Source organism: Drosophila ananassae, chromosome 3L (assembly GCF_017639315.1).
Source record: "Drosophila ananassae strain 14024-0371.13 chromosome 3L, ASM1763931v2, whole genome shotgun sequence".
NCBI lineage: Eukaryota > Metazoa > Arthropoda > Insecta > Diptera > Drosophilidae > Drosophila > Drosophila ananassae.
The window spans coordinates 10,963,974-10,979,089 of record NC_057929.1 but is presented as its reverse complement, the minus strand read 5'-3'; the positions used below and the strand labels follow the sequence as shown (position 1 = coordinate 10,979,089).

The following is a 15,116-nucleotide window of genomic DNA, read 5'->3' as shown; positions in this document are numbered from 1 at the left end:
TCTCTCGTCTGACCTTTTTCCATCTAAACGTGTTCTTTTGCCTTATTTTGCAAGACTTCTAAATGGTTCAAAAAAAAAAGTAGTTTTTGAAATTTGTTTAGCCAAGTCCTTTAAGAAACGAGTGGCCTTAACTCAACGCCAAAAAGTCAAATGGATTAATGGGACTTGCTATCGGACTCTCAGCCTATCTATCTCCCAGCCGTACGATATGTGGCAGCGCCCCTCATAGAAACTTAAGACCCTTTTGAATAGAACCATAGTATAGTAACCAAAGTAGAACCTATACAGGTAAAGTCCATTTAGAAACGAGTGGTCTTAACTCAACGACAACAAGTCAAATGGATTAATGGGACTGTCTATCGGACTATCTATCTTCCAGCCGTACGATATGTGGCAGCGCCCCTCTTAGTACCATAGTATATAGACGAAGTAAAAGCACTTCCTTAAAACCGTCAATCCTTTTACGATTCATTTTAATTCTCTTTCCGTCAATCGCTTGGGTGGGGAAAATGTCCTTTTTACAATGCAGCCTCCGTGAGTTACATTAAATATTGAAATAGCATTTAAATTGTAGCACACTTAACGAGAGAAGCAGACGGACATGAAATGCGTGCATTTAACGTTTTTTTTATGTATTTTATTCATCCAACACTTTCATTAATTTTCCCGACACCTTCTGGCGACCTGCTGCTGTCAATGTTGAATTTATTAAAGCGAAATTCTTTTAATTAAAAAGATGACAGGTGAAAAATGGACAGTTCGGTGGGATGGTAGGATTGGTTGGATTGAACGGGTGGTGTGGTAGGGTGGGTGTGGCACATCAAAACAGAATCGTGTCCAAATTATATTAATTATGAATTTGAACAATTCTGTTGAAGCCAATTTGTGCCTGTCCTCGTTGCCGTTCGAGCATTGAACTCGCAATCAGCAAAGTCGACGGCGCTTATACGACGAGCTGATTCATTTGCCGTAGAAAACATTTTGTTTGCTTTCCAAAACCCACACACAGTCCCCTTTCCACCCACAGGGCCTGGATCGAGGGGATATATGGGTTGCTGCGAGGGTGTGGACTAACCGACGGGTGGAAACGATAGCTCTCTGGCAGTGTTTAGCGTCAGGTTTCGAAGTGCGAAGTGTTCCCTGCTCGCTAAAAAATTAAATATTCAAATATAGCTGCTGCCACAGCTCAGCAGAGGCATCCAACACGAAAGGGGCACAGTATGCCAAGAGGGGCAGGGCCGGGTGGAACAGAAGGCGTTTAGTTCGGGGATGCAGGACTCTCGAACTAAAGAGGGACACGAGCAGTTGCACACATCCATATTCATGCATGGAGGGAGACAAAATTGTTTTATTCTATATGGTTATGGAGGGAAATAAATATTCTGAGTTTTATTCTTTACTCTCTGCAACACTGATTTTATAGGGAATCAAGCTACTGAAGTTTGGGGGTATAAAGTATGAGATTTGGAGGGAAGATGGCAAAGATATGCATCTTGGTTATAAGTCGTATAAGTAAAATATATGAAAAACAGCGTCTCCCCAAGGTGTTTCATGGAAAAATGTTACAAAAATATTTATTGAGAAATTTGTTCAAATAGGATAAAAATCGGCAGAGATATAATTATTCATTATTCATTAACAAAGTCAGTTGGGCAAAACGTAAGAAGCAAGTTTGTCGGCTGGCAATCACTGGCTGGGGGCTGGGGACTGGAGGCTGGTGGATGCCTCTGTTCCAACTCCAGCTCCAGCCTCAGATTCAGATGCTGCACTTGTGAAGCTGCTGCTGCCGCTGCTGCTGCAACCGGGGCATCGTCTGCGAGTTTATGGCTGGAAACTAGCGCAGTTAAAAGCCCAACGGGCGAGTGCCACCAGAAGGAAGCTGGGCGAGTGTGTGTGAAGTTTATGGTGGAGGAGTTGAGTTGGAGGGTGGGTGAGTGGGTCGACCGTTGAAGTGTAATCAACAGCACGGCGGCAATTACTACGGACACTTGTGTGTGAGTGTGTATGTAAAAGCCCTCTTTTCCCATTCCCCATTCCTGGACCCATGTAGGCATGAAAGTTGTTAGTGGAAAACGCCGCCCAATTTGCCAAAACTGCACTGAGCGGATTGAGAGCAAACGGCTAAAATGCGCCGAAAAGGGGGGTCGGAAAAGTCGGAAAATCTACTCGCATTATGGCATTCCCCCTGCTTTTGGGAATTGTGTGCCAGAACCTACTAAACCAGGCCCTCGTTTGCCGTTCTCTAACCCACCTGTGCGCATTATAATTTTAATGAATATTACATTTCACATCACGAATTGAATTTCTGGCTTTCAAAAATAACAAAACACAAAAAATCATAATAGAGAGAACCTTCTGAATTACTTCTCCCTCGTGGTGGGGAGATCCACCTGGATCAATCCAGGTGGAAAAACTATACCTGCCGGAAAAGTGCATGAAAATTATGGCAAACTTTTTTGAATGGCGATTGGTTGGGGAGTTCGAGAGGCAATCGGCTCATTAGAGCCTCGATGGAACTCGATGGGGTTACAGCTGGGACTTAATAAGTTTCATTATTATAAGTTTTCCATTTTTATTGGGATTACTTGAAGTGTTTCTCAACAAAGTATATAAATAAAATCACGTTTAAAGCATTTCTTAAATGAAATCTTAAATTACTTATCAACCAATTGCCATCAACCTGCCAGTTATCCTGCCACTCTATCAGCTTTCTGTTGGATTTTCCTACACAGCTCCGATCCACCTTTTCTGTTTATTCGCTTGCAATGATTTTAATAGCTCCGAAATAAGGAAGGAAGCAGAGTTCGTCCTGCGATAGCGATTGCCTGGCTGCTCATATCGATAACCAAACACAAACAGAACAGAACGGAACAGAAAGTTTCCCCGGCAACCGAGGGAGGAGAGCCATTCAATTTTTATTAAATAACTTCATGCATGGCAAATGCTTCGTTGCGTTGCCAGTTCTCCTCCGAAAGGATTCGCTTTGAACAAGAAGGAGGATGAGGATGTGAGATGTGGATGTGGGTGTCCTCCTGTCGCTGTTCGATGGCTCTGTCAATAGCAGGAGCCATAGCATCTGGACGGCGGCAGGCTGAAGTGGCAAGAGAATTTTTATTGATACGCCCCTATGCCGAGCTCCAAATCGCATATTATCGCTTCGAGTATGGGAGTGTGTGGGTCTTGGGCGTATCCTGCCATGTCCTGCGCCTGCATTGATCATTAATCTTTGCAAGCTGCCAACGTGTTCGCCTTTTTCGGACCTCAATTGCCATGGCCATGTGCTCCGGGGATGTGGCAGTGGGTGTGTGTGCATTAAATGGCGGATGAAGTCCATTAGAAAACTATTGAAGCACATTTTGTCGATTGCAGGCAGCAGTCGAGCAGAGCCAAACTCCATATCCTGGCCATGTGGCAGGATGTGGCAGCTGCCGCAATTGAATGCTTCTCCTCGACACTCCACCCCCCCCATCCATTGCCCTCGAGCAAAACCCAAAAAAAAAAAAAATAGGGAAGATTTAAGGAGTGCAGCAGCAGTAGTTAGACTTTCAATTAACTGACGAAAGAACTGCAATTTGTTGGCCCCGAACGAAGGTCCTTTGTATTGATTCTTCTATATTTCTATTCTCCAGCAGAAGCTATAAAGTTTTTTTGATCTGAGAGTAATTGGATTTATACTCGACTTTTGATAAATAAAATATAAAGCTTGGGAGCAAGACTGACCCAAATAGGGGCTAGAGTCTAGACTCCGGTTTGGAGCTTTTCTACCTTTCATCCAGGGATTTCTGATTTAATTACCTTCCGAAAAGGACCGACACACACAGCCACACACACACTCAACCATAAACAAAGTCCTTTGATAAATAAAAGAAATGCAATTTAATATAAAAGAAGTGAAAGGGAAAATACAGGAGCTGTGGAAGTGGCACACATAAAAATATTACGCTTCAATGCGCGGTTCGCCAGCCCGCTCTCTCTTTTAGATTTTTTGCTTATTTTTGTTGGCTTCTTTTGTTGGTATTTTGCTTAATTATCCACATGAAAAGTCCTTCACAAATTCCATGGGGGGGCGCGAAAAGATGGGCTGGAGAAAGCGTAAAATGGAATTACATTAATAGTGAAATAAAAGTAGAAATATGTTAGAAATGCGAATGGTTCTGGTCCGGTCCAGAGGTTACCAGCGTCAAGTGCCAAAAAAATAGCTCAAACTGTGAACTGTGAAGAGATTTTTCCTCCAGGCTTCAAGGATGAAACGAAGTTCCTTTTTATTTTGTAACAAAAAGAAAGTAAAGAGTGCGAATTCCTGCGGTAGCTTTGGCATTTTCAAGTGGCTATCCCAAAAGTTGAATGGCATTCGAAGTATGAAGAACAAATAGTACAAGGAATGAGTTTTGTGGTTCTAGTTTCTAGGAGTAGCAGGAACCTTCTTTATCAAATGTATTCCTATAATGCCCTCGAATTAGTTGCAGCTGTCTTGGTTGCAAAAATACTTGCGGGTAATTAATTCCGACCGTTAACAACAGTCGAAGCCCACGCAAAGGACCTTCCTCGGCCACCTCACTTCAAAGTTCAAATGCAAACGCAAACGCAACCCACAAGGATCCGGCAAAAAGGTTCAAATACCCCAAACAAAAAAGTGGACTTTAGTACTTATTTAGAAATACTTCTTTGGCTTTCTCCTATTGACAAGAATATTTATTTTTACGTTTCGGTTCGGATCTTTCCTTTTTGGGGTTTTCTCTTCATGCAGTTCATTTGCCAACCGAAGGCGAAAAAAAGGGCAAAAAAGCGTGGCAACGAGGGGAAAAAATTTAATTAAATCAAATATATATATGTGGGTGGCTCTGCTAGCTTTTTAATTTGATTATATGTTTGTGCTTCGGCTTGTTTAATGTATTTTCAGTCTTGTTTTTATGCCACAGCCCCCGCAGCCTCCTTACAAATATGCACAAAAAGAACGTCACACACCGCCCATCTGAGAGTTTACACTGGAAATTCAATTAAAAAACGCTTTTCAAATATTTATTACATCAGGGGCCCCGCCCACTGAGGGCACTGAGGGGGTGTTTGTGGGTTTTTGAGGCAAATGCAGCGACAAGTGGGTTAATTAGCTCCTAGAAGTATGCTGTGGTTTTTTGCCCGGAAATGCCTGCATGATAATAATAATAATCATGGCGCAAGATGGCCGCCACATCCGCCCTCAAAAGTATGCTTTGTGAGGAAAAGTTTTTGCCAAAAAAAGGAGAAAAGCAAAAAAACATAGAAAGAAATATTGAAACGGAAGTGGAAAAGCGTGGAAATTTGATTGTTGCTGCCTCGGGCTGTGGCTTTCTGTATGGCATGATGAAGTGTCATGAAATTTAATCAATTTATTTGAAACGTGAGCGGATTCGCCACGCCGCTGCCCCTGCCGCTGCCCCTGCCACTGCCGCCATAAATAACATCAGCGCTGTGTGTCGGTGGCTCAACTAAAAATTGTAACAGAGCAAAAGTGCCAAAGTAAATAACAAACAATGAAAATGCAATAACAGTAGCAACAGCAAGGAAGCGAGGACTCCCCAAAAGCAGGACCTACATCCTACATGGAATGGAAACAAAAGCCAAAAGAAGCAAAGGAAACGAGCTGAAATATCGCAAATAAAGTTTCATTGTTTAGCAAGCGGGAATAACCGCACGCCACAGAGCTCTCGCACACACACACGCAGGGATACTAAACCACACACAGATACTCCTCACACAGATACTCATACACATATTTATACACTCAAACCCTCAAACATGACGCGACGCTTCTTTGGGCCATAATATTTGAAGAGAAAACAAAAAATAAAGAACTCAAGGGGAAATAAAGTTTACAATTTTGAAACGAAGTTTAGATGAGCTTGCAGGCGACATGTCCAAGCTGGATTTTAAGGATATTTTTTATAGTTACTCGGACTAGGTCCTTAACTCTCTTAGACGAATAACAATTTTAGTTAATTTTTCCGGCAAACCTCTGGGAAAAAGTTATAGAACACGATTTTTAGGGTAAGGAAATAGGACTAAACGAAAATCCTTTACAAACTCCTTTGCCAAGCACGTACGCAGGCCAGAAGAGCCTTCTGGCTCTTCCGCCTCCTACCCAAACACGCCCATTTGTCAGTCCTCCACCCCTTCCCTTTTTTGGTTCCTCTTCAGAGAACGTTCTGTGCCATTATTGTTGGCATAACTCCACACCAACACACACACACACACACACAAAGGGAAAGGCAAAAGGATGTGAAAGGAGCTAGAGATGGAGAAGGAGGAGGCGCATAGCGAACGTTTATAAATTTATTGTTTTCTACGACGCGTGTACTCAAGTGTTGCTGCGTGTTTTTGGCAACAAATTTGTTCAACAAGAGTAGTATCGGAGGAGGGAGGCTAACGACTACCATTCAACCCGTTGCGGTGACGCATTTTATCATAATTACATTAACACTACAGCTCCAGCTCCTGGCAGCCCCCGCCTCTGGCCATAAATTTTAACCAGATCCCCGAAAGTAGGCAAGCCGCGAAATCTTTAAAATCAACTCTTCAAGCCCCCCGAAAACTTTGGCCAGCATGAAAATAATGGAAAAAACAAATAGCAGGAGCAGGACCAGCTGTAGCTGTAGCTGTACGAGTAGTAGTAACAACAAAACATAAATAAATGCACTGCAGCAGACCCATAACAACAACAAAAATTCTGTGATGCTTGTTTTCGCAGCTCGTGTTTTTGTTGCTTCTGTTGGTTGGAAAGTGCACATATGACATATTATTTCAACTATGTATGGGAGTGTATGAGACATGGCTGTTTTTCCTGCAACGGCAGCTGTTGTGTGGCAAGTTCATTTCAAATAGGAGGATATCAGACTGTAAAAGAGTGGAAATCTTAGTCATACGGCTTAAGATTGATTCTTTTGGCTAGCTTTTTTGATCTTATCGATGGTTTTATCGAATATGCATTTTGAGCGATGTTTTTATTGATAACTTTGTTAAGCGATGTTTTGAGTAAAATTTGCATCACTAATAGCTATACTTTAAGCTTATCCCCTTCCTGATTCAAGCTTCACACACTGAAGTTTCTCCTTCTCCATTTTTCATTTCGGTTTACGAAAATTTATTTTCCCGCCAATGCGCGAAAAAACTACTACACATTTTATTCTTAGAACATGAGCAAATTATTGGGATTAATATATTGTAGATTCTTTGACAAGCTTTTCCGATCTTTTGCGATGTTTTAGCTTATACCGATGTTTATCGATGCTTGAGGAATAGCATTTTGAGCGATGTTTTCCGATGTTTTTATTGATAACGGTATTGAACGATGTTTTTTTGGTAATATTTGCATCTCTAAAAGGTATCCTTTAAGCCCATCACATTGCTGATTCCAAGCTCCCACAGTAAAGTCTCTTCATCTCTATTTTTCATTTCGGTTTACGAAAATTCATTTCGCGCCATATGCGCATTTAGCACGGATCCGAACCGCAAAACCAAGAGGCCGAAAGGAAAGTCAAGCCAAGTGAAAGGACCAGCCCACACACACGCATATACAGGCATAATATGTAGGCATAATTAAAAAACATTTTTGCATTTTGCAACGGTCAGAGTGGGAGAGAGCGAGTCGGTAAACCAGAGGCCATCGCATATTTAGGCCAAACTTTCTGCCATCCTGGTCGCATCAGGATCCAAATCCACTGCCACTCCCACTCCACTCGCCACTTTATCATGACTCATTACGAAATTAAATTAAAATTAAATGCTTTTATTGTATTAACGTTGTGCCAGCCGCTTGCGGAGTAATAATAATCACAAAATAAAATGTGAAAATGCACTGGGTGGGGTGAGTGGGTGGTTTGTTTGGTGGTTCTAGTGGTTCTGCCACTCCTCTTCACTTTTTTTTGGTGGCACTCAATTGAGTGCAATTGAATTATAATTTGTTCAGAGTGCCCCAGAATGTGGCGGGCCTTTTTATTCATACATTTTTCGGAGCATCCGCCACAAAGTTGGAAAACTAAAAGATTTTTGTGGCGTCTGTGGGATCTCGGCTTGTGGCAGGAAAAGTCGAAGATTGTGTGGCAATGTTAATTGAGTGGCAGTGCAGAAATATGCAATGGACCAAGTTAAATAAGATATATATTGTGGTTATACATATATCATTGTAAGAAATCCATTTTGAAAAGCTAATTCCGAGAAGGTCCGAGAAATAAACATTATTTATGGTCATCAAGTCGCTTTGCCGTTTTATTGACTTTTATTTGGCAGCCAGTCAGAGGGCCCAGTCATGGCCCAACCATGGCCCAGCAATGGCCTCCTAAAACAAATATACTAACTTGGCTGACCTCAAGCCCCCTCACAGCGAAATCTGCATAAAAAGTAAACGGACAAGATGAACAAAAAATGCCAACTAATGTCACTTAGGACGACTGAAGGCTGAAATTCGAGACAATTTAAGAACAGTTTTGAAATTGCTCGCGGCTGTCGCAAATCTGAAATGAGATGGAAGCGGAATTCTAGTGCGATAACCTCTCCCGGAGTTCAGTTCATTGATAATGAGTTTCTCGAGGAAATGGGCGACCTAAAACCGGGCGACTGGGCGGGTCAAACGAGATTGTGGTGGGACGCAGGGCCTGGGCGTATAATATTTCACACGTTTGGGGCGTAGGATGGACGGGTATCCCATCCCCATTCCCATTCCACCAACCAACCAGCCATCCTATCCATCCCTGTTTTGGCCCGTTCGGCACGTGCCGCCAATAAAGTTGCAAATCGCATAAACTGTTTGAGCCGCTTACACGTCATAAGTAGAGAGTACTTGGGCTCGGTCTCTGTTCCACTTCCCCAGATAAGGTTACTCCGATGGGCCTCGGATTCCCCGCCACAACTTGTCTGGTTATTGGCATCTTTAAGGGACGAGGCCCACGACCAGGCCCAGAATCAGTTCAAATCGTGAGCATAGATTTTGAACATGTGGCTGGCATTAGAGATTCCAGTTCAACGGATCTAATGGCTCTTTTGTTTATGAATCTGTTAGGTGGTCAGGTGGTGCACTCGAAGCATCCAAAAATTATAATAAAATTATTGTTTAAACCTGAAATGATTTAATCGCTGAGGAATTTAATTTTCAGACTGCCAGAGCTAAAATGATTATCATTTCTTACCTTTTTCTCGGTTCTATTATTCCCAAACTCAATATACACCTGAAATCTTGCAATTTACTTTCTTTGATTAGATTCCAGCTCTTCTCCGGATGATTCCCAAGTGGTCAAGCCCAAGGCTGGGCCGTTTCATGGCTCGAAATGCAATTTTGTGGAAAATTAATTAACTTTAAAGCTACGTCCGAGATGGTAGCTGCAAGCTAATTTTAAACGCACTCACCAAAGGCGAATCGAATCGAACTGAATCGCAATGAAATAAAACCGAATGCGAACCGCAACGAATTGATTTGAGCGATTTGCGGAGTGGCAGCAAAAAATGTTTGCCTGTAAAATGCAATTGCAATTCGGGATGGCCGGCATGCCCACCAACGCACGCATCGACAGCACAACATCGAACATCCACAACATTTCACAATCCTCCAGTCCATGGCCAAATCCAAATCCCAGACCAAATGAAACTCAAAGCAAACTAAACCAGAAAAAACTACAACCAGCCAACTACATCCCTCAGAGCAATGGATAGACATGTTGCAGCGAATTTCGAATGTCAGAAGTTCTGGACTGGATAGCTGGTTATATGGATGTCCATCCTGGGTCAATCAAAAAGGCAACAAACTAAAAAAAAAACACACCAAACCCCTCACCCAGTAGCAGGGAAAAAGTAATAACAAATAATTGCTCGATGAGGAGTGAGTCTGCTAATTGGAGGAAACCAAATTATGAGCACAACTTGCCAGGCCCAGGCCCAGGCACAGGCCCTTCAAGGTGAACTGCTCAACTTTTCCCTCTAATTGCGGAAACTCACTCATGAAAACCCCAAAAACACACGCCTCCATAAAGTTTCTGTTAAGCGGCAAGCAATTGTCACAAGAACCAAGAACCAAGATATAGATACGAGATACACACAGGTACATATGCCGAAGCATATGAAGTTCGCACACCATTCCCTCTGATATGAAAAAGTTAATAAAACCCAGACAAGGACGTGCTAACCATGGCGTTGTCACCTGGGGAAAGGTTACACTTGCTTATTTTTATGAGGGTTTTTGCGGAAAAACTTGTCAAGTTGATTTTCTGAGAGGGTTTCCCCAAAAAAGAAATTGCCGCCAAATTCTCAACTTTATTCTTTGATTATTTGATGTTTGAGAGGTCTTGTGGGAGATTTCTTTAAGAGGATGCATTATCTTTCTATTCACAAACTATGATAATGATTAATTAATTATTGAAGACGAAGCTCTTTCGGTTTCTTGGGCGATGATCTCATAAGAACCTGTTCTGCTCATTGATTATTCGGCGTGAAATCTGTGAGATTTTTTGTGAGCATAGTGGACACAAAGCAGAAGCCACAGAAACCACAGCTAGCCGGAGAAGAATGTCAAATGCAGACTCCCGACCGCAGATTAACTCTGACCCCAAAAAGCATACACTTTCCCTCTCTTGATTTCTACTTTTTTCGTTATTTTACTCACACTTCTATCTTGTGCTTATTTTCCCACACTTTTCTCTCAATTTACACACACACGGGTAGGTGGAGGACCAGGACGAGCACCAATTAAACGGGGAAAAGGAAACTTCCCCCCCCAAAACAGTCTTCCAACAGGGAAGCCGCAAAGGATGTCCAGGCAACTGGGTATGTAAATGTGGGTGGTTGTCCTGGCGGCGGGCGTCCTTGGGTTATGTGGCTAGTTGGTTAAGGCTTCATTCCGTCTACTTGGCTCCACCATATCGATACACAAGGAGAAACGGGGCTTCTAGCTACCCTCCTCCTCCTTCTTTATAGAAAGCTTTTAAAAGATTTCCCTCAGTGTGGCATTGTTTTCTGCTGTGTCGGTGTGTTTTGGTCGCATAATTGTAAAGTGCCCCGGCTTGTATCGTTGCTTCTCCGCTTTTAATTGTATGCCTAGTGTGAAGTAGTCCTGGGGAGGTCCTGGTGGACTCCCTCTTGCCTCTTACCAACCCTCCCGAGAGTGCGTATGTACAATTTTACGTTGCTGTGTTGTTAACAAGTTGAACATCACTTTGGCGTACCCTCGCCAGCCGTGCCAGCCGTGTTGGCCCTGTTTATTGTTGTCGATTTTGCTTGAGAGCCGGCCTATATCCTGAATGGATCATCAGGGGCATATCAGACAAAATGATGGAAATAAATGGCTATTTGTATCTCATACCTAAGTCACTACATTATTCTTGATAATTTCTTCATTAAATAGTTGCCTTTTTGCCCAAATTATAATCAAGTTAATGAAAATCAAGCAACCGAATCACTGTCCCTTAAAGCCACTTCCATACCATTTTTTTTTGTTGAAACTCTGGGCATGGAGAGTGTCCTGCGACAATTTATTTTTAAAGAGCTGCTTCAGTCCCTTGGCCACACACTTGTGCAATATTAATTGGTCGAGTGTTGAGTGCTGTTGGCCGTCACTTAGCTTAATGAAACCTGTCCTCAAGGAATTTCCATAGATGTGTCTGGAGTTCTTCCGGAGCTCACTATCGGAGCGGGTCGAAAATCAATTTTAAATTAGAGCACAATGAGCTCATGTCGGCACGTGGCTAGCAGGTGATATAGGAGTCCTTCCCCTCCTAACCTGAGACAGGTTGCGCATAGGTCAAATGAACAGGGGCTTCCTACAGAGAGAGAAACTTTTCAAGCAACAATAGGAATAGATTTTAAAAATATTTCAAAATATTTTAGATCTAAAAACTATCCCGGAAAATAAGGGTTTTGAATACATTTCTATTACAGTTTATAAAACAAGTATTTTAAGGACATGTATCCTTGTGTATCAACGCTATTGAATCCAGTTACATGTCAAAGGAAGGGCCATCCCAGTTTTTGTTGTTGTTGTGGGGGGCGACACAAGCGAGTAAACAACAATAAAGCGGAGACAAACAAAAGAGTATCAAAAAAACAGCACACCAAAGGACACACCAGGAGCTACTGGCAACTAGCAACTTTGGAATATGGAAAGGACATGACGAATGACGCGTTGCTAGACAATTTTTCAATTTGAATGCCGCCTCTTTCGCTCCCCCGCCCGCAAGGACACAAAAGGAACGTATAGGCCAGGCCAGTATAGGCCAAAAACTCGAACGTTTCGGATTTCGATTGGTCCTGGCATTCGCCTTTTATTTTTTTTGAGGCTTTTTTCATGTCTGTCATGGGGGGTTGCCAGTGATAGATGCAACCTGCAATTTGCCGCCTGACTAAGCCAGACGATGAGGTCAACGGAAAGTTATTCCATTCCAGTTTGGTGGCTTAAACCTTAAAGACTGCATAGTATCCTATTTTATATCTTACCTAAAATCACAGATAGATTAATTAAATTATCATTTATTTCTAAAAACTCACCGCTTGCCCTTGAAGGCCAGCAGATACTTCTTGTTGGCGGGAAAATTGTTCGACTGCACCGATCCGGTTGCTCCGGCTCGCAGGGGGAACTGTTTGTGGAAGAGCGGTATGCTAACATCGAATCCATGGCGCACCTGCAGGACACTCATACTGGCCTTGGCCAGGATCGCCTCGCCGGCATCGAAGCCCAGCGAGTTCTCCGCATAATCCGGCCAGGTGCCCGAGTACAGATTAAAGATGATATGATTGCGTCCGTTGTTCCAGTGCGGCAATCTCGCTAGCCTCGACGGCACATTCCGCACATAGTCCTCGGAGAGGGAGTCCCTATCCAGAGTGTCGATGCCCAGGACGAAGAGGCAGGCAGCCGAGGGATCGTTGGTGTGGTAGCGCGACTCCTGGATGGCAGTGAGTATCTTTTGGTAATTGGCGGACGAGGGCGGGGCAGCGCCCAGGGAGTTCAACGGCTCCGGGGGATACACATAGACCAGGAAGCGATCATAGCAGCGGGTGAAATCGAAGCAGGTCTCCATACGGCACTCGGAACTCTTGATGGCCTTCGGTTTCTCCGGAATCTCAGTGCGATTGGCCTGGCTGCGATGCAGTTGCTGCATCTCCAGCGCCTCCTGACGACCCAGGAAGCCGGGCAGCTGGGCGTACGGTTGGACGCCGCCATCCTTGGCCGATTCGTGCTGGGCGCGACGGGGACGCAGGGGCGAGACTTTCAGCCGGTAGCCGCCGAAGTAGGCGTAGGCCAGAAAGGCGCAGGACACGAAGACCAGGATGTACCGCTTCTTGGCCTGCATTTTATGGCTAATTTCTTCTTAATCTCCGTTATAATTGTTGCTTATTTTTCGGATTACCCAAATATTTGGGTTTCTTCTAATTATTCTCGCTTAGTGGCTCGTGGAAGGGGGTGTGATGGAGCAAGTGCGTCTGTGTGTTGGGGTATATATCTATGTGAGGCGGGGATTCCAACAGCAGCAACAACAACAACAACAGCAACCGCGAACAACAACAAAATATAAGAATCACACTTAGTTGTCGCGCATTTTTGTTGGCTCGGAATTTCGAGTTCCCGCTGCTGTTTGTCGACTGATAACAAGTCTAAGGCTTGCTACTATTCATGCACTTCACACACACCTTGCGCGTAACACATGTATTAACGTACATCGTCCGGTATAGTTCATATTTTCGTTCATAATCTTTTATGATTTCTCATTTCCTGGCGCGACTGTGGGGGCGGCGGAGGGGCGGCGCGGGATGGCGTCGACGACGTCGGGGGCGGGAATGGACCTCGCTCGTGGCGAGGCGTGGCATCGCACAAAAATCAATCCCTTCACTCTGTTTCACTTCATTTTAATGTAAAACATAATTTTGTTTCTCAGGAATATAAACATTAGCAACACACACAAAACATTTCTAGCTGGTAAAAATCAGACGGCATTCGCGTGTTGAGCAGCACTGTTGTCCTGGCATTGTTCAACACTGAAAGAGAGCCAGCAAGAGTCAGCCGTTAGGGTTGCCGCGTTAATCAGAAAGCGTTAACTTATTCAAAAATTTGCCGTTATTAAATGCTTGTTTTTAGTTATTATTTTAGTTTAACTATGTTATTTAACTATTGAAAATGCACAGGAAAAATTCATTCTCTTTTATAGTAGGTATAGTAGGTGTCTAAGCTTAAAACTTTTCGGTTCATGTGTTTGGGTTTACTACGAAGGCAGTTGCGCGCTGCTTTGATAAGAACACGAAAATACGCGAAAATGCAACGCGTGTATGCGTTTTGATAGCTCTGCGTGTACTGGCGAACTTATCAACGAGCCTTTTCCCAGCAGCCTCGCTGGAAATCGTAAATGAAGAACCATTGGAAAATATGCGCATGCGCAAATCAACGCGCGCTCCGAAAACCAGATGGCAACGCTACGCCAACAGCTGATTCAAATTCAAAATTTGAAATAATGTTTTTCCCTGTAAGTCCCTAATTGCTCAGGGAGCTCAACATGGGGCGTTTGGGGGCGGGGCAGTATGATCCCCCAGGCGTAATATGCTTACAAAATGTAATTACCACTACAATAACTGTTGCAAACAAGCAGCCAACACTGGTGCATCATAATAATTATTGTTTGGTTTGAAATTAATTACATTTTCGACCGTCACACACACATCACGTTTTTCGAATTGAAGATTTTCCCAAATGTTTCCCATAGGTATTGTATTTATTATTAATTATTTGCCAAACTAATTACAACCTGTAATTCATGGTTATTATTTGGATAAAATATTACTTTTCCTGGGCTTATACTATTGGTTTTGATTGAAGTTATAGATTAAAATTGTTAGGAAAAATATACTAAAATATGACGTTTTATTATTAAGTAAAAAGAAATCACTTTTTCTAGCTGTGCACTCTGAATATGCGTGTAATTTTTAAAAATTGAAATAAATAAACTGTTCTTGTGGAGTGGACATTTCGCACCCGCATCCGCATCCCTGCGTCCGGTTTGCTCTTTTTTGGCAACTCGCGCAATTTCCCGTTACAAACGCGTTTAGGCTGGAATTTCAATTATGCACAGGAATGGCGCTACCGCACCGTCCCACCCCGCCGCCCCTTTTGGTCA

General features: G+C 43.1%; 1 protein-coding gene across 2 annotated transcripts in view; it reads right to left on the bottom strand.

The window, feature by feature from the left end:
• LOC6496091 (exostosin-1) overlaps window positions 1-14,315 on the bottom strand; it is a 54,281-nt gene extending 39,966 nt beyond the window's left edge. For both annotated transcript variants that reach the window (XM_001960170.4, XR_004310015.2), the window contains exon 1: window positions 12,502-14,315. In XM_001960170.4, coding sequence (XP_001960206.1) covers window positions 12,502-13,304 — 803 coding nt within the window. In that variant the 5' untranslated portion in view covers window positions 13,305-14,315. The remainder of the gene's footprint in view (window positions 1-12,501) is intronic.
• Between the last annotated feature and the right edge of the window lie 801 nt (window positions 14,316-15,116).